Source organism: Thrips palmi, unplaced genomic scaffold (genome assembly GCF_012932325.1).
Source record: "Thrips palmi isolate BJ-2018 unplaced genomic scaffold, TpBJ-2018v1 HiC_scaffold_5, whole genome shotgun sequence".
NCBI lineage: Eukaryota > Metazoa > Arthropoda > Insecta > Thysanoptera > Thripidae > Thrips > Thrips palmi.
This window is the reverse complement of record NW_023144632.1, coordinates 8,035,140-8,053,785: the sequence shown is the minus strand read 5'-3', so window position 1 is coordinate 8,053,785 and position 18,646 is coordinate 8,035,140. Positions and strand designations below refer to the sequence as shown.

At 49.8% G+C, this 18,646-nt stretch overlaps 3 protein-coding genes across 6 annotated transcripts; 1 reads left to right on the top strand and 2 right to left on the bottom strand.

Annotated features, from left to right (window-relative positions):
* Positions 1-1,668: 1,668 nt before the first annotated feature.
* Positions 1,669-7,553, bottom strand: LOC117650667 (adipocyte plasma membrane-associated protein-like). 4 transcript variants are annotated; one of them, XM_034394235.1, is made up of 9 exons: positions 7,393-7,553; positions 6,899-7,022; positions 6,590-6,795; positions 6,384-6,500; positions 6,128-6,296; positions 5,918-6,052; positions 5,571-5,844; positions 5,037-5,481; positions 1,669-3,809 (listed from the first exon to the last, which is right to left on the bottom strand). In XM_034394235.1, the coding sequence occupies exons 2-9, from the start codon at positions 7,003-7,005 to the stop codon at positions 3,442-3,444; spliced, it is 1,821 nt and encodes a 606-aa protein (XP_034250126.1). In that variant the 5' UTR covers positions 7,006-7,022; positions 7,393-7,553; the 3' UTR covers positions 1,669-3,441. The 4 variants fall into 4 exon arrangements, with proteins under 4 accessions (XP_034250126.1, XP_034250128.1, XP_034250125.1 ...); XM_034394237.1 differs by lacking the exon at positions 7,393-7,553 and adding an exon at positions 7,223-7,363; XM_034394234.1 differs by lacking the exon at positions 7,393-7,553 and adding an exon at positions 7,167-7,318.
* Positions 7,554-8,148: 595 nt separating this feature from the next.
* On the top strand, positions 8,149-12,794 carry LOC117650668 (guanylate cyclase soluble subunit beta-1). Its single transcript, XM_034394239.1, has 12 exons — positions 8,149-8,278; positions 8,830-8,903; positions 8,984-9,084; positions 9,201-9,319; positions 9,407-9,562; positions 9,674-9,833; positions 10,016-10,388; positions 10,529-10,699; positions 10,881-11,115; positions 11,237-11,374; positions 11,485-11,642; positions 11,780-12,794. Exons 1-12 carry the CDS (start codon positions 8,276-8,278, stop codon positions 11,907-11,909), a joined length of 1,818 nt encoding a protein of 605 aa, XP_034250130.1. The 5' UTR covers positions 8,149-8,275; the 3' UTR covers positions 11,910-12,794.
* LOC117650669 (UDP-glucuronosyltransferase 2C1-like) lies at positions 12,786-16,942 on the bottom strand. Its single transcript, XM_034394240.1, has 6 exons — positions 16,838-16,942; positions 14,903-15,131; positions 14,341-14,698; positions 14,019-14,250; positions 13,495-13,937; positions 12,786-13,414 (listed from the first exon to the last, which is right to left on the bottom strand). The coding sequence occupies exons 1-6, from the start codon at positions 16,856-16,858 to the stop codon at positions 13,129-13,131; spliced, it is 1,569 nt and encodes a 522-aa protein (XP_034250131.1). The 5' UTR covers positions 16,859-16,942; the 3' UTR covers positions 12,786-13,128.
* Between the last annotated feature and the right edge of the window lie 1,704 nt (positions 16,943-18,646).

The following is an 18,646-nucleotide window of genomic DNA, read 5'->3' as shown; positions in this document are numbered from 1 at the left end:
GTATATCGATGAGAAAATGTTCTATTCCAGAAAATTCTCCTGACTGATTGTGTTTTTGGTTTCAGTTTGTGCGTCTTTTTTGGCCAATAATGCCTAAATACCAAAATCCCTTTTAAATCAAGGCAAGGGATGGACTCGAACAAAAAATTGCTATTGAAACAAACAGCATATTTAACTGTAAATATACGGCATCTGCGGCTCCCTTGACCTCAATCATAGTGGTTCCCTTAGAATGAAATTACTTCAAAAGCAGAACAGTGCAGACGTTTCTTTGTTGTTTAAATGCTTATAATGGTGTGTGTTAAGACAGATCAAGATTAGGTTTCTTTTCTCATTTTTGTTTCCCCGACATGTTCTAATTACCCTTATGGCTGGATCTTAGAATGTCTCATAAGCTTGTTTGCCTACAAACTATTTAAACAATTAATTATGAGATTGCAATTTGTTGTGTTATTCGTCCAAAGCAGAAATATATTCTTCATTTAAGAATAGAGTTTATGTTGGGCTGGTGACTGAAGTGGATTATCACAGATATATTTTTTTAACAGAACAGTCTGCACCAAAGTTCATTGGAATACTACACCCATGTCAATGCAATTTTAGTATCCATTTGCTCCTCAAGTAACTTACAGTGCAGCATAGTGCAACTTACTCAGAGTGCAATGAAACAAAAATATACTTCCTTAACTGTTCAGTAAACTTGAGGGAAATGGATCTAAGAGCTGCACTATAAGACTTTTGTGGGTTGAGAATGTTGATGGTTCGGTGTGCATTGATCTAGTTCATGCTCAATTATTGTATTCACTCAAGATGAAATGCTTATGAGAGGTATTCACCTTATTGGAACATTTGCAGTGTATGAACAAAGCATTGAACCAAATCCTGCAAAGCACTTCACTTGATTGTTATAAAATGTTGTTGTTATTAATTATATTGTTGATGTCTTTCTCTTAGGAATAAATTGCTTGAGTACTTGCTTTTAAAGACCTCAGAAGCCAAACAGTGAATGTTCCCCCATTGTGACTTTGTTTTATTCGTTATGTGCCAAAGATTTTGTTTCAAATATATTTGTATGAAATGAAGATGTGAGACTGTTTTAAACCTTGCTTTACTCATTGTAATACTGAGACGCTCACCAGAGACACAAGCCAAGGGAGCAAAGTCAGTCGCACAGGTTATTTGTGAGTCCGGTGGAGGAACTAAAGGCTCAGACCATTTATAACCACGTTGTGAAAATAGGCTCCGTATTCCTTGGCATTAATTAAGAGATTGTTGCAAAGTTACATCAAGCTGGAGATCAACCTCTTGCTTCAAGATATATATTTTGAGTTGTTAAATATCTTCCTCTACCCTAAAAGGTACGATTATTTTGATGAATAAATTATTAAATAAGCATAAAATGTTACTTGAATGTTTTAAATTACTTGAATGTTTTAATTAAGTACAGCATTAGAAAATGTTGCATTAAAGTTGCAAAATGCGTTACTAAATAGAATGCAAAAGCATAGATCTAAATATGAACTATACCATGAATAAGTAATTAAAAACTAAAATTGATTTCTTTATAAATAATCTAACTTGTCTGCATGTAACCAAAAGAATCAGTTGTGTCACTGTTTGGCTGGTCTAAACAAAATGTTTGGTGCTACTAAATACAAAAATGCAATATAAAAAATATGGTAGAAATTTTAATACAGCAATATCTGTAGCAATATGCTGTACAGAAGCATTGAATGACATTTACTTCTAAAACTGTGTACATAGAAATAAATATTGTGGTTGTGATCTTCTGTCTACGTGATTTTCACAAAAGCACATTCATACGGAGGATTAGCTTTCCACATTTAAAACGCGTCAACAGTTTTCAATGGAACAACAATTAGTACATTTAAATATCTGAGATAAATCAATGAGCTGAACATGTATTTGAAATGGACCCACATCCACAATAAATCGACCATGCGTAATTGGCCACTTCCAAATTTAGTATTGACAGGAAAGCTTACCTTCCAAACAAGGTGTGCAGTAAAGAATGGCATCTCTGGTCACAGCAAATGATGTTCTTGAGGAGGGACAACAAGTTCTACAAACACTGGGCAAACCAAGGCCGATGAAAGTATGACAATCAAAGGATTCAAAATCATTAACAACAAACCACTGAAATCCTTCTAGAGAATAAACTACATTGATACAATTCCAATTTTGTTTTTGTCTGTACGTAAGAAAGGTAAAAGACAACATCTGAAAGGGTCACAATTATACTTTTAATAGCTGAAAACAAATTACCAGTACATCCACTAATACATATCCTTTATCTTAAAAAAATTTTGACATTGACACCAACTAAGTTGCTGCACCTTACAGATACATTGTTGAACAAAGATCTTACAACTAAAAAGTAACTACTAGAGCCCTACAACTGTGAAAGGGCTATAGTTACCACAACCATTTAACATACAGAGAAAATAATGACCAGATTTAAAATACAGATCGCTGTTGGAAACAAAACGAAACAACCACTCACTCATCAGTCTGGATACCTTCGTTGCAGAGGCAACACACAAGGGTCTCAGATGGGATACAAAATCATGTAAAAACAGGTCTAAGAAGGGAAGTAACCAAATTAAATGGTGAAATGAGACACATAGCATGAAAAAAACAGATCAATAAAAGAGAAACATTTCATGATTATGCACAAACATCACCATCAGGACTCTAAGAGAGCTGCCCTACGAATATCTGGATACATACATTAGAATTTACATTACAAATGAGAACACAGATCCATTGATGTGAGCAAAATACCCACAAAAATGATGGTTTAAAAAAAAATCTACAACTATATGCAAATTATAAAAGGTATACATGCAGATCAAATTTTACAAAAAAAGTACAGGAAAGATTCGTGGAATGTTGAAAGTCCGTTAGCACAAAACTCACATAGAGTAGAATCTTACAGAAGCAACTCAGTTTTTGGCACAAAACAAAACGGCAATGAGTTGTTGCACTTCAAAAATCATTCCCCCACATAAGGCATGTAAGTGATAATGGCGGGGTACTGCATTTGCACAGCAAGATAACAAGACATCCTAAAAACATATTGGAATGTGAGAGGAATTATCAAAATTTTAAAGCAGGTCACAGCCAACTAACTGAGCACAGGGCACTTGGCTACAAATAACTTTCAAATTACAAAAGTTACAAAAAAGACAACAAACAGAGACATAAGATACCAACTAGCACCACAAATGCACTTTCAGGAAAAGGAAAATTTCATACAATTTTGATAAATGATACGCATAACTTTATGTGCCATTGTACTTTAAAAAACTTGTAATAAATTAGATAAGTCTAATTTTTATTTGAGTTTCCAGCAGCCTTGATTGCTTTTTCTTCTTCTGGCGTCTTCTTCTTGGCTGATTCTTTAGTCGCCTTTTTCAGTTACAATTCCCCAGCAGCTTTCCTAGCCTTAGTTTCTTTAGCAAACTGAGCTTCTTGGGCTAATTTCTTTGCCTTGGCTTCCTCAGCTGCTCTCTTAGCGGATTCTTCAGCTGCCTTTTTGGCTTTAGCTTCCTTAGCGGCTTTCTTCGCTGCATCCTCTGCGGCATTCTTTAACCTTGCCTCTTCAGCTGCTTTCTTGGCTGATTCTTCCGCTATTTTCTTTGCTCTTGCTTCTTCTGCTGCTTTCTTGGCTCGAGCCTCTTCTGCTGCTTTCTTTGCTCGTGCCTCTTCTGCTAATTTCCTTGCTTGTGCCTCTTCTGCCGCTCTCTTCTTGGCTTCCTCCGCAGCCAGTTTAGCCTTAGCCTCTTCCCGGGTGGAAGGGAGTGCAGTTTTGACTGAGTGCAGACTACAGTCATAAACTGCAGTTCAGAAACGCCAGTTTTAAAAGTACTTTAAATGTAGTTTAACTCTGTAGATCGAAACGTAGTATCGAGGGCATTTTCAACAGCAGTACAGGTACAGTTAAATTGCAGTCTCACGTGCAGTTCTTAAATACAGTTTTAACTCCAGTGTAGTCGGAACTTAAATTGTACTTCCGTTTGCAAAAAGCAAGCACACTTCAGGAGTGTAATTAAATTGTTGTTTGACTACAATTTTGGTTGCCCTTTTTTGCAGTTGTGTAAGCAACTTCACAGTTCAGCCAAATCAGTGTTCTATTTTGTCCCAATTCCAAATAATTTCACCGAATTCTCCAAATTTAGTTCCTTTTGTGTGTTTGAATAACCAGAATGGTGTTCAGTCAGTTGCACGGAATTCGTTAAGTTAAAGCAACGGCAGCGGTTCTAATACGGATTCTTTTGGCCCTATCGTTTATAAAAATTATCCGCTAACAAAATTGTGAGGCTTACGGTATAAAACGTGAGTTTGCGTAGAAATTGTGATAGCCAAGTGCACATTATCTATGGTTATGCTGCATTAAAACTGTAGTTGAACTGCAGTGCCCGATCAGTGGGTCACGAGAGGGGGTCTTGTCATGTGGTCCGGGTCGTGCACGTCTCCGGACACGCCCGCCTGCCAGCGTAGTGGTCAAGTCCTCCGCTCCACGACCCGGAGGACCGTCGTTCGAATACCATCACCGCCTACAACTTTCATCATCAAAAGTCGTTGAGTAACGAAGGAGAAAGGGGTTGGGTGGGTGGGAGAGAGTTCCCGAAGAACAAGGAATAAAGTTTTAAAAAATAAATTTTAAAACTGTAGTTAAAAGATACTTCGCAACTCCAGTTTTAACTGCTATTTTTAAAACGAGAGATGACCGTAGTCAAAACTGCAGATTCGACTGCAGTATTACAAAAAAACTACCAGTTTATTTGCAAGAAAACTGTAGTTAACTGTAGTTTAACTGTAGTTTCACTACAGTTAAACTGCTGTAATTACATAAGTCCAACTGCAGTCTAAGTATATATTTTTTTGTATGCAGCCTGCCATTTGTAACACTAGATAAACTTCAATTTGAGTCCAGATGCAGTACAGTTATTGTAGAGTTGTAGATGCATTTTAAAATTGTAGATTTGACTACAGTTCGTTCCACCCGGGTTGGGCTGCCTTTTGGGCTGCAGATTCAGCTTCTTTCTTCAGTCTTGCTGCTTCCTCAGCTGCCTTCCTGTTTGCAGCTTCTTCTGCAGCCTTCTTTGCTTTAGAAGCTGCCTCAGCAGCCTTTCTGGCTTGTTCTTCTCTGGCTCGTACAGCTTGAGCTTCTTCTGCAGCCTTCCTGGCAGCAGACTCATCAACTTCTTCTGCCGATTCAAATCGAACATTTTTAATGGTGACATGGTGTGGTGCATTAGGTCGGGGAACCCGACCAATGTAGTTATTGTAAGGTGATCCAAGGAGAATGTAATCGCCAGACACAATCATATCACTAATGTGGCTCACAGAACCATCTCTACCGACAAGTGCATCAGTGATATCCCCCTTAGAGTCAAGGTGCAAGATGGTGACATGATCACCAAGAAGAGGCTGAGTTACACTAAAGTGGCCAATCTAGAAACAAAAACAAAACACGCATTTTAAAAGCGAAAATGGCAAGAGCTCATCATGAGAGTTAGTATTATTCTCAGAGTCATTCTTACCGAGTGAATGGCACGACGAGTGAAGTAATTGGGGTACAATTTGTGGATTTGGATAAAAGGCATTTCAAGAAGGTAAAGAACACGGGCCAAGAATTTCCGGATGTTAGGGAAAGGCGCCAATGTCACAGGTAAAGCTGGGTGAGACTCATCAGCAGAAGCGACAAGAGCCACGAAGAATCCATCCTGTCCATCAAACCTGATGTTGTCAGGTAACCCAGGGAGACCTTCAGCCAAAATGCTAACTGTGCCCTTGTTGTTTCCCTTCAAATCCAACCTGCGACGAACATTTTGTTAAAACTATGAAGCAGCAAAAACAAGAATCATTTTTGAAAAATGTTAAACAATACCTCATAACTCGGGCAGCAGCAGTTTCAGAAAAAACAAGGAAATCTTCATTCTTAGAAAGAGCAATGCCATTGGGCAGCAAGAGGCCTTCAGCTAGAACAGTTGCTTTCTTACTTCTAGGATCATACTTGACAACTCTGGAAGGAAATTGAAACAGCATTGATACAACAAAAACAATAAATAAGATGAAGCTTGTTATAAAAAAGACAAACCTTCCATCCCCAGGGGAGAGAAGAGCGTAAAGAGCATCAAACAGTGGGAATGTTGTGGTGGTGACTGTGAAATACACTGTTCCATCCTTAGCAACAGCTAGATCATTTATAAACTTCGATTTCTTCCCTTCAATTTCTTCATCAACACCTACCAACAGTGTTTTTTCAGCTGCAAAGATCAAGCAGAATTATCATACAAGATACTAAAAAATTCAAAAGGCAAGGTGCAAAGCCAAATAAAGCAAACAGATATTACCTTTTTGGATATTGTACTTGAAGATTCCATAGTAAGCATCAGCAACATACAGGTTTCCTGCGGCATCAAATTTCAGGCCAAGAGGACGACCACAGATGTGCTCCTCGGTAATGTCCTCTGAAACATGGACAGCGGTTGAAGTGTCATATTCTACCGTAATAAACAAATAGCTGAACGATGAACAAGCAAAATGTTTTAGATCTTACCACAATTTTCTCCAAACTTCACCACGGGCTTAATTTCTCCCTCATCAATTTGAACAACAAAACCTCCGTCAATTCCAGTGTAAACAGCGCCATTGTACACCGCAAAGGCTTCGGGACCTGTTATCTGGCCATCAAATATACGCTCAGCTTTGTCTAGATGCCTTCTTAACAATAGTTCAGCATCCAAAGCCTTTGGCCTGACAACACTTTGAAAGAAAGTAACAATGTTAAAAATATGATCAACATTCACAGGTAATGATACAAAACTAAAAAGAGAATTTTACGAGCATTCAGTCACAGTTAACTTACGAGTATTCTTTGAATTCGGCATGGGGTGGAAGGCCAGGGAGGAATGTGATAATGGCGCACAGCAAGAAAATTTTGACAAATGTCCAGGTACACGAAAGGCAACCCATCTTGGCAGGTAGAACAACTGTAACAGGCAAAGAGCAAAATTCAGATTATCTGGAAGGGCCAGGCTTTAAGGGAGAAACAAATAAAAATTTCAATGAATGAATGAGAATTTTTTTTTGTATGAGAGTTGCAGACTTGTCACAAATACAGTATAACGGCTTACTGAAAAAGTGGTAACTAATGAACATACGCCGACAATGCAGATCAAAGTCCACACACCCAAGAGTCAACGTAGCGGCACTCGCTCTGGGACGTCAGAAAAATGTAAAATTGGTGGCAAACCCCCCAAGATGGTGGTGTATGAGGAAGAAGACAAACTGTCGGCAGTCATTAGTCAGTGCCGGGGCCGATGCCACGACATTGGTACACCAAAAGGTTACAGCACTCACCCCGCTCGCGACCAGCGACCGCTTGACGACTTGGAAGGGGCCTTTCGACCGACACCGCTCCCTTACCGACCGCTGCTGACAGTGACGTTTGCTTTCTTGTTCTTGTCGGTTGGCGTACAGGTTGGCTGGCCGCCCCCTTCCCTCCCCGCCCCTGCCCCGCTGGGGCCGCTCCGGGCCGAAAACTGGGGAGCCAGAATGACGTCACTTGCGTGGCGGTGGGGGGGGGGGGGCAGTCCGAGCGGCGCGGCCGCTTGCCTGCGTGCGTGCTACCACGCGCCGGCATGTTGGCAGCACTGGCTGCTTGGCGCGGCACTATTCAAAGTGCGGCAAGTGGCGCACCTTAGCTTGACATCGAGAAAGGAGGTGGGCGCTTGGGGGGTTTCAGAACTGGAGGAGCAGGGATGGCAACCCTAGAACACTAAAAGCCCTCGCAAATATATATTATTTTAAATTAAAGCGAAATAAAGCTTAAAAATAGAAATAAATGACTTTAAAAATTATATGCAGCACGTTCGTACACTAGGGCGTTAAAAATGGTGTCCTGTTGTTTGTGTTTTCCAAGTCAACTTGAAACGAAAAATCTAAAAAAGCAGCCGAGCTTAGAAGTACCCCCCGTTGTGTGAACTGTACGACAAAACGTGTTGTGGGGTGGCAGAGGTCGGCGCTTCGGGCCCTGCCTCGAGGGGTAGCGAAGGGGGTCGCCCCCCTCTTCCGGGGCAAGATCGATGGAGCTGCCGGGGGGGAGGGGTTCCCGGCTGGGGAGGGCAGGGGAGGGCCTCTGGGGCCGAGTAGGCCGTGCGCAGGTTCGCAGTGCTGCGTCGCAGCGCCACGGCAACTAGCAGGAGAGGAAAGCAGGGCTCCTGCTGCCTCCCTTCCGCCCAAAATGGTGAGTTTCTTCAAGCCCCTGGCCACAGGGACTGAAGGGGTGCCCCCGGCCCTGCATATGCGTGCGTCCCGCTATTTAGAGGGGATATGCCCCTGTGTGTTAGGCCCGCCAGCGATACGGTCCGGCGCCGCGCCATGCTCCTTGTCCAGGTGTCCGCAATGGCGGTCATTTGGCTGTTGAACGGAGCTGTCCTTGCGCTGCCCCTGGAGCGTTTGAAGTGGGGCCCGTGCTGCGAGTTGCTTTACTATCAGGCGTTGGGGTTAACTATAGACCCTGCCAGTCGTCCGAGTGAACAACAAAAATAATGAAAAAGCCAGGAACCCGTAGGTGCCCTTCCCCAAAACACCCGCTGAAGCACCCCCATGATCCTGCACCACCGAGGTGAGCGCACTGCACCGTGAGGCAGGCTGCTTAGGCAGGCAGTGCTATTTCGGCAGACGAGTTTGTTTACACCTTGCGCGCGGGATCCTGCGCGTAGCTTATCACGACCGCTGCCCGCCAGGGAGGAGGACGAGGCTCTGGCGTAACATACGCATTGCTTTCTGTTCCAGTATGGCTTTGTGAACTACGCCTTGGAGTTGCTGGTAGTGAGGACATTCGGCGACGAAACATGGGAGACTATCAAGTGAGTAGAGAAGTATCTGCTGAGCCGCGCGTGCTTTAGCAGAAGGATATTAATGTTCAAAAAACATCCTTGGTGTGCAGGAAAGCGGCGGAGGTGAACATGGACGGCCAGTTTTTGGTCCGGCAAATTTACGACGACGAAGTGACCTACAATCTGATCGGGGCAGCTGTGGGCATTCTCAGTAAGTTTCTATTTTGCTTCTGTCTTCTTTGCAAGCTATGACATCGTCATGTTATGAGTCAAAAGACCATTTATACTGTTTCTTTTTAATATATCGACGTTTCCTTCGATGTGTAGAAATCCCCGCTGACAAAATCCTGGAATTGTTCGGCAAGATGTTCTTTGAGTTCTGCCAAGAGTCTGGCTACGACAAGATCCTGCAGGTGTTGGGAGCCACTCCCCGGGATTTCTTGCAGGTGACATTCGTAACATATACGGTACTATACGTAAAACGACACTCCTGTCCGGAAAGGAAGAGGTGAATAGCGAATTGTGTGTTGCAGAACTTGGACGCCCTGCATGACCACCTGGGCACGCTGTACCCGGGCATGCGCGCCCCGTCCTTCCGCTGCACAGAGCGGCCGGAGGACGGCGCCCTGGTGCTGCACTACTACTCGGACCGCCCCGGCCTGGAGCACATCGTGATCGGCATCGTCAAGGTGCGCCTCGCCGCCTCGCCGGCCGGCGCGCTAGCGCCACGCTAGGGCAGCGCTAGGGTCCTCCTTGTGTGTTGCGCTCGCTGACGCCGTTTGGCGCTGTTTGGGTTGCAGACTGTGGCCAGCAAGCTGCACGGCACCGAGGTGGAGGTGGAGATTCTGCGCACCAAGGCGGACTGCGACCATGTGCAGTTCCTCATCACGGAGCAGGCCGACCAGCGCAAGCCCGGGGACGCGAGCCAGCTGACCCAGGAGGTGGACGAGCTCAACAGCGGTGCGTACTGCATACAGTGTGCGTGCGGCCGGCCGGGTCGGGGCGGGGCCGCCACGCCCTCGGTGGCCCTCGCCCTCGCCAAACACGGCTGGGGTGGCGAGTCGCCCCGCCTGCCAGGCCGCCACATCACTAATTAGTTCAACAGGGTCTGACTTGGGTCTCCTTGCCGGCCTTGCCTACAGAGCCGCTCGTGAGCCCGGCCACCTTCAGCCGCGTGTTCCCGTTCCACGTCATGTTCACGCGGGACCTGACGGTGGTGCAGACTGGCCATGCCGTGTCCAGAGTCATCCCCGCCCTGCGCAAGGAGGGCTGCCTGCTGACCGACGTCCTGGAGCCAGTGCGGCCCCACCTGGACCTGACGTTCGAGAACATCCTGGCGCACATCAACACGGTGTACGTCCTCAAGACGCGTCCCGGCGCGCTCGACGCCGAGCCCGACACGCCGCCCGAGTTCACGTACCTGCGCCTCAAGGGCCAGATGATGTACGTCCCGGAGAACGACTCCGTCATCTTCCTGTCGTACCCCAGCGTCGTCAACCTCGACGACCTCACCAGGTGCGTGTCAATGAGTTGCGAATCTTGCCGAGTGGGTTTCGACGGTCTCTTTATCTTTACGTAAAGAAGGAAATGTGAAAGAAATTCGTTGTCCTTGAGAAATCTTTTGTTATCACTTCCTGTCGTTCCTCCATTTGCAGGCGCGGGCTGTTCATCAGCGACATCCCGCTGCACGATGCGACGCGTGACCTGGTGCTCATGTCCGAGCAGTTCGAGGCGGACTACAAGCTGACCAGGAACCTGGAGATCCTCACCGACAAACTGCAGCAGACGTACCGCGAGCTGGAGGGGGAGAAGCAGAAGACGGACAGGTAGGAGCCGCCTCTCCTGGACTCGCCTGGACCTCGGGGACTGATGGCAGCACTGCAGACTGTGACTAGTCGTTCTCGTCACTCCGTCTCTCTCCCACCCTTACGGGCCGCCCCGCAAGTTTGAGCGAGACGGAGCGACGAAAACGACCCTCGGAATGTACCTGGCCGTCGCTTGTTGCAGGCTGCTGTACTCCGTGCTGCCCATGTCGGTGGCCACGGAGCTCCGCCACGGCCGGCCCGTGCCGCCACGGCGCTACCCCAGCGTCACGCTGCTCTTCTCGGGCATCGTGGGCTTCTCGCAGCTGTGCGCCGACCCCGCCCACCGCGACCCCATGTCCATCGTGCAGATGCTGAACCAGCTGTACACCGCGTTCGACACGCTCACTGACCCGCGCAAGAACCCCAACGTGTACAAGGTACTGAGCGCGTGCCGCAGAGGCGGCAGCAGGCACGAGTAGCTCCTTGAGTGGCTTGCAGAGCTCGCCGATGTCCGAAGGCTCCGAAGGCGTGGGGTGACACTGCTGCTCTTGCCCGCAGGTGGAGACCGTGGGCGACAAGTACATGGCCGTGTCGGGGCTGCCCGAGCCCTGCACGTCGCACGCCCGCTGCATGGCGCGCCTCGCCCTGGACATGATGGACCTCAGCAGCGAGGTCAAGGTGGACGGCACGCCCGTGGTACGCTCATGACACTTACCCACATGACACGCTGTTTCGTTCCCGTTCCCACCCCATTCGCTGCGAGACACTGGGGAAGCGGTCTGATTCTGATGGTTACTTTCTTGCAGAAAATCACGATCGGCATCCACTCGGGGGAGGTGGTGACGGGGGTGATCGGGCACCGCATGCCGCGGTACTGCCTGTTCGGCAACACAGTCAACTTGACCAGCCGCACTGAGACCACCGGGGAGCCGGGCAAGATCAACGTGTCGGAGGACGCCTTCAAGTACGTCTCTTGGCCGGGCCTTGGCCTGTGCACACTCGATTCCTCGAGGACGATGGTCCCGGTTTGGGAGCCGTCAGAATGTCTATTCCACTAACACGCGCTGCGCATTGACGGATGTGACCAACGTTTGCTTTCAGGCTGCTGAATCAGCCTGACAACTGCGATCCCCAGTTCCAGCTGGACTACCGCGGCCCCGTCGCCATGAAGGGACGCGAGACGCCCATGGAGGTGTGGTTCTTGTCTAGGAGCCCAGAACACATCGTCTAAACCTAAAAATAACCTGCTTCGGTTTACTCTCTAGCATATTGTTAAAACTGTGATCCTTGTAACTGTTTCTATGATTTAAGTTTTACTTCAAGTCTTAGTGGTTTGCGTTTGACAACCATGATTGTTGCCGAGTTAATTACTTTTCACGAACTCCGTACCTAAATGTTGTATCAAGCTTAAAGTGCTAAGGTATTATGTCTGCCAATTTATGGACCCAAATTTACTCGGAGGGAATGCATGGGTATAATGCACCAAAACCCCTGTGTCCCAGCTGTTTCTTAACTGCTGTGGTGACAACGTACTGATTTTAAATGTTAACTTCTCTCTTCACTTTTATTTTTGTTTAAAATTTTCCACCTGGTGTATGATAAAATAGTAAAAAATAAATATAAAAATGCAATTCCTTCTAAAAAAAATATTACTTCTGCTTATCTTTTGTTAAAACCTTGCAGTGTGCTAGTGTATAGGTGTGTGACTGTGTAGGTCAAGAGCCTTATATCTCACGGACTGTATTCCGTTATCTACATTATGTGTGCTTTCCTGTAGCCTACTAGAGCCACTGTGTGGCGGCCGCCCGCCTCTTTGTAGGCGTGCCCCATTTGAAGGAAAAGGATTGCAATTTGAAGGTGATAGCCTTAGCGCCTGGAGGGCGGGCAATCTTGCGCACGTGAGGTTGGCGGGCTGCCTACCTGGCATTACCATTACCATTAAGGGCAGGTGGCCTAGGTGGCCTACCTAGCGGGCACGGCGCTCCGCCAAGCCTCGGTGCTTTTGACTTGACGCCGCCAGCCGGCCACCCGCCTTTCCTCTCCTAAGTGCCGATACGTTGTAACTCTCAACCCTGGGAGATATGTGCGGATGAAATAAAACAATAAATATATTAAACTGTAGTCTTATTTAATCAATTCTGATGATAAAATACCAAAGAGATAAATTTCTAAATTTATAAAAATAAAAATGTAGTGACGAAGTACAGTTAGAGAAGCATTAGTATGCAATCGTTGGGATGCCGAAATCACTTTGGTGGCCTTCGTTGCAGACACAAATTTAAAACACACGCAACTGACATTGACACAGTGTTATGCACTGCACACGTATACTGAGTTAAAACGACTTATGAAAAAATTATCACAGTACATCAGGCTTCCCGCTTTGGATCACTGCCGGGCCGGCACGTTTGCACTTGCAGATTTACCTGGCTACTCTAGATATCACAGCACTAGTTCCTCTTCTTCCTGGCCGCCGCGCTCCGGTCCTCCTGGGCGGCCTTCTTGCTCCCGCAGCACAGCGCCCTGCAGCACAGGAACAGCAGCAGGAAGGGCACGGCGGCCGCCAGCACCACGTCCAGCAGCAGCAGCTGGTACAGCGGCATGCCCACGGACGCCGGCCGCAGGTGGTCCGCGCCGTGCTCCAGCACGGTCTCCACGGCGAACACGGCGGACTGGGCGGGCGTGAGGGGCTTGGCGCGGAACAGCCGCGACAGCCGGGTGGCGGCCTCCTTGTACCTGCGGAGCACATTGGCAGAGACAGTGTCAGAGCGCGCACTATAAAAACACAGGAATTCTTCATAGGTTCTTGAACTTACTTGGGTTTCTGCAGAACCTCCCTGAGTGCCTCGTCGACCTTCTGCCTCGTCAACTCTCTAATTTCCAGCTTGACGCAGAAGCCCTTGTTGGCGGCCAGCAGCATGTTGAACTGCTGGTCGCCGAACATGGGCATGCCGACGAGCGGCACTCCGTAGTAGACGGACTCCTGGGTGCTGAGCAGCCCGCCGTGGGTGAAGAAGACGCGCATGTTGGGGTGGGCCAGCAAGTCGCCCTGCGGAGCCCACTCGATGTGCTTCACGTTGGCCGGCATGTTCTTGGGCAGGGGGCCGTCCCACTTGAGCAGCACTCGCTCCTTGAGGGCGAACAGCGCGCCCAGGATCGCCTGCTTCGCGCTCTCGGGCATGAACTCCACCTTCAGGTTCGAACCCATGCTGAAGTACACGACGCCGTCCTTCGCCGAATCCATGAAATCCTGCAGGTCCTGCAATGGAAAAGGTCAAAATAAATATTAATCATGTTTGCATTTGTTTTTGTTCGATACGGCGAGAATTGTTTCGGGTACCTTGGGGAGGGCCTTGGGCTTGTCGGGGATGTGGATGCCACCTATCTCCACAACGTTGGGGGACATGGGGGCCGGGTAGGCCAGCGAGAAGTGGTTGTTGACCAGCGTGAGGCCCAAGTAGGAGCGGAGCATGTCTTGGACTGGCGGCGCGCCGGGGAAGTGGATGTCGGACAGGGCCTGCATCTTCGGCATGTAGAAGTAGTTGTAGTACGCGTGCATGGACACGTGCAGCCTGTGGAAAGAAGGACGTTCGTTAGGACGCACCCCGACCGACGCCGCGTGGTGCGCCACGCTGGCTAAGTTCACAGAGTCCTGGCCTTACAGGGAGTTCATGGCTCGCTCCGTGAAGGACATGCGGTCGGAGAAGCCCAGGAAGGGGGACGGCACCCAGGCCGGGTTGACGGGGTTGCCCATGGCGTCGTTGACCATGCTCGAAGTGCCGAACGGGTTGACCGCCACCACCGGGCAGTTGAACTTGTGTCCGAGGCCGACCATGGCCTCTTGGAAGAAGAACAGCTCCGCCAAGATCAGGTCGTACTTCTGGCCCGGCTTGTTGATCTCGGCCAGGAAGATGGGGCTGGAAAGCGTGGTGTTGGTCAACTTCTCGCCCCAGTTCATCAGGAACTGCAGCTGCTCGTACGGCTTCTGCTTCTGCTCCCAGAAGTCCTTCAGGACATCGTCTGAAACACAGAGGTTTGGTAAAGGCGTGGCAGGCGCAAACCAGGAAGTGCTAAAAAAATGTAAAAAAAATCATTAGGCGCACATGCCTAAACGGTGGGCGTCGCAGTTATTATGGTGCAACATAATTTCTAAATTAAAATTTCTAGTTTTGTTCTACAACGCCCACCATTCTCGAAATATGGAGGCCGCCATTCTGCACTCACTCGCCATGTCCTCGAAAGGGTTGGGCAGGTAGATGACCTTGTTGTTGGCCGGGTTGATCTTGTTGCCCTTGGGCAGGCCCGAGATGAGGGTGACGTCGTGGCCCCTGTCGGCCAGGGCCTTGGTCACGCCGCCGAAGGCGATGTGGTGGCTGCGGGCCGGCATGGGCATCACGGCCAGGATGCGCGCCGCGTCGGCCGCCGCGGCCAGCAGCGCCAGCGCCGCCAGCACCTGCAACCAGAGCGTTCTTCGTCAGCCAGAAGCATCCAAAACAAGTAGGCAAATCACGATTCACCCATGTCGAAAGGGTTGCCAACCGCATCAAATTTCCGAGACCCAGGTCTGCGGATACGGCCCGTTGCTTAGTGTTGGCAACCCTTTCGACAGGTGCATCGTGGGGGTTTATCTGGATGTAGCAATACTATGGCATTACATGGCGCTTCTAGCGGTTGCCATCTCAAACACTTGTTGTGAAGAGGTTAATCTTGGTGGTCACCTAGTAACGGAGATTGATCGCCCTTTATGAGCCTTGTGTTTTCTCTCTTTACATGACCGGTTTGAAGTACGCCCCACGGTAATAAGGTTATAGATTCCCGGGCAATGTTGAGGATCGGTGTCGAACGGCGATAAGATAGAGGCCACATAATACGACGAAAGGAACGGGTCTTATCACTTCCCTCGGACTGGGAACTCTTGATTTCACTTTCTTGGGTGCAAGGGCTTGTAAATACACGATTGGGAAATTCCTTGAAGGAAAGCCCGCGCACAGCAATAGCCGGACAGGAAAGTGGGCAAGCCCGGCCGGCACAGTGGCAAGCGGGCTGCCTGCCTACACTGTTATTCAACGAATGTGACATCACATTCGTTAGAATGTGAATTTTGTCACGTTCGTTTGAGTGCGATGGATGTCACATTCGTTTGAACGAGACACGGCCATCATGCGGCCGCCTGATGCGGATGTCACATTCGTTTAAGCGTGGATCAACATTCAAACAAATGTGACAACACATTCAAACGAATGTGACAACATTCACATTCTAACGAATGTGACGTCATATTCGTTGAATAACAGTGTGCCTGCCTAGCAACAATACTTGGAGAACCAGGCGGGAGGGACGCAGCCTCACGCAGCTTCGTCGTTACGCGAAGAGGCCGCACCGGCCGCACCGCGACCTTGACATGGAGGGGCTCTAAATACGTGTCCTGCCGGGCGCCCGGCGCGGTGCGGCCCGCCCATCGTGTTTGCGTGTGACCAGAGAGCCGGGGGGGGGGGGGGGGGAAATGTTCGGTCCGAGTGGGGGGCCGTCAGCCGCCGTCAGCGAGGCCGGTGAGGAGAGGAGTCGCGGTTGACAAGAACATCAGTAGACTGAGAGTCGTTTCCGTCGCTCTGTCTCTCTCGCACCTATGCGTGACGCCTCATGAGTGCGAGAAAGACGGAGCGACCCAAACAACTCTCGGAATCAGTCGGCAGCCGCAGGCTTCATCACTGAACTCGGAACAAGGAACGAGCAGCACCGTCCTTCCGGTTGGATGCGGCAAAGGGCAGCGCGACTAGGAGTGAAGAGGGAAGAACGGGACTGCTGTAGCTCTAGCTGCTGTAGCGGCACCAGCCCACCGGCCGACCATGCCGACAGACGAGACAGCCGGTTCGGCTCGGCGTTGTCCAACGGCGGCTCTGACGTTGAGAATCTACGGCCCGCCGCGCCTCGCCCAGCCCAAAAATCCTCAGCACAGAGCCCATGCGGCTGGGTTCACATTAAAACCTAAAACCAACGCAGTGATCCATGCCGCCGAAGGTAGCTCCCTTCCCTTTCCCGATCTCGATCGAGATCTCGATGGCCCGCGGCTCTTGCGACGCACCGCACCACAGCTAAATCGACATCAAATGCATTTTAACCACCGATTCCGTTTTGTCACTTATTTTCCCGGCGTCCTACCTGGATGGCGAGATACGCCATAGCTGGGCTGATGTGAGGCACGTCCTACGCTCAGGCTGGAGCGTTAATGACTGACTGAGCCTGCCGGCCCTGCCGGCAGCGACCGGCACGCCAGCCGCCAGCCAGCCGCCAGCCAGCCGCCAGCCAGCCAGCCGCCTAGCCGCCGTGCCCCCTCTCCCACTCCACGCCGCGCTGCGCCGCGCCACTACGGACGAAGAAGCTTCTCTGTCTCTGACGCAACTGGACCATGACTGGACGCCACGCGCCATGCGGGTTACCTACCCGTTGATCCCCAAAAGTGCATTGTCACTCGGCCTGTGGCAAAGTACAAGCGTGAGCCATCTTCAGCCCGGCCGCGGCGCTCAGTTCAATTTTCGGCGTCATTTGGCATTCACTGCAGTCCTACTGACCGTTTTCGCAAATTGCTGCACTGTAGGCTGCACTATCTGCGACCCGCCTCTAGATCCGCCTTTCGTAAAGTGCCAATTTTTGACCATCCTCAAAAGGTGGCGCTTTTGCGGGGAAAGCCGCCTTTTCCCAGTCGAGCACCTGCTGCAATACCACATGCCACATGCACATGCCACTGTGACTGAAAACTATGTTGACTTTTCGGTTACCCAGCAAAGAAGCACAAGCATTCCAACTTGGGTCCACGGCACGGGCCTCGCGTCCGGCGATACACCACGCGGGCTCTAGCAGGGAGTCTCTCCAAACGGCAGATACTCCACTCGCGCGCGGAGATGCCGCGGACGCCGTCGTAGCAGACGGATTCTGAAGGGCCCTCGGGGTCGCTTCGTCGCTCGCACTCATTGGGAGCGATGGAACGACTTCCCGAATCGCTCGGCAGTTGCCGTTCCAAGCATAAGACTTGCTTTTTTCGAGTTTCGAGACAACCCTTTGCAACCCTTTGCGACCCCCAGAGGCAAAGTAGTGCCTATTGCCTGACTCCATCCCTCTAGTGCCGCAGGAGGGTGCCTAAATGGTCTGCGGACTGCAAGTCCCAGAGACCCCGCACCGGCCACGGGCAGCCACGAGGCACCCGCGCCGCCTCTAGCCCGCCAGCCCGCCAGCCGCAACACCTCGGCCCCGCATCGCCGCATCGCCGCAACGGCGTGACCTCGGAACAGCCGGCCGCGGCTTGAATTTGCGTGAGACAGTGCTGCTCTTATTGATTGTATCTTTACGACGATAATTAAGCGTCATTTGGAGGTGGCTGACGCGCTGGATTTACGGACGCGGGGCACAGCATGGCCGGCACGGCACGCCGACGGCAGCCCGCACGTCGTCCATCCTGCGGGGCGTGGCGGCACCGCGCGGCACTGCTGGGGGAGGAAGGCCTGCACTCATTGATATTTTGAATCCCCACCGATGTTTCGCCAACAGATACACCGCAACGCCGCTGGGCGGCGATGAGCGGAAAACGTTATCGATTAACGATCGCGTGCTCGGGGCAGTCGGTGGTCGACGTGGCAGTCGTTCCGGCCGAAATTTCGACTCAGCAGCAGTGTTTTGTTGCCTCAAAGCTGGTCGGTCAATCGGTGATAACCTCAGTTTTTACCGGATGAGAGGTGGCGCGCCATGCATCACGTCACCACTCTGCCCCACCTGGCCCCGCCTGGCCCACTTGCTCACGGGGAACACGTCACCGACACCTTAGATCGAAGGTGTAAACAAGGAGGCGCCGCGGCGCGCCACCGCAGGGTGCAGCCTAATCACTACTACATGCAGCGACGAACGGACTATCGACTCATGAATAAGGGATTCGGTCCTTCCGTTTATTCTTGCGCTCATCATTATTATTATTTTATC

Excerpts from the sequence above, each read along its gene's own strand:
- LOC117650669 (XM_034394240.1), bottom strand. The coding sequence starts at position 16,858 with ATGGCGTATCTCGCCATCCAG. Across the intron at positions 14,251-14,340 it reads GAGCGAGCCATGAACTCCCT|GCTGCACGTGTCCATGCACG; the intron begins GTAAGGCCAGGA and ends TTCTTTCCACAG. Across the intron at positions 13,415-13,494 it reads GAGGTTCTGCAGAAACCCAA|GTACAAGGAGGCCGCCACCC; the intron begins GTAAGTTCAAGA and ends TGTGCTCCGCAG.
- LOC117650668 (XM_034394239.1), top strand. Across the intron at positions 9,085-9,200 it reads GGCAGCTGTGGGCATTCTCA|AAATCCCCGCTGACAAAATC; the intron begins GTAAGTTTCTAT and ends TTCGATGTGTAG. Across the intron at positions 11,643-11,779 it reads GTGTCGGAGGACGCCTTCAA|GCTGCTGAATCAGCCTGACA; the intron begins GTACGTCTCTTG and ends GTTTGCTTTCAG.
- LOC117650667 (XM_034394234.1), bottom strand. The coding sequence starts at position 7,191 with ATGTTCATTAGTTACCACTTTTTCA. Across the intron at positions 6,053-6,127 it reads CTCTCCCCTGGGGATGGAAG|AGTTGTCAAGTATGATCCTA; the intron begins GTTTGTCTTTTT and ends ATTTCCTTCCAG. Across the intron at positions 3,810-5,036 it reads TGCAGCCCAAAAGGCAGCCC|AAGAGGCTAAGGCTAAACTG; the intron begins AACCCGGGTGGA and ends CTTCCACCCGGG.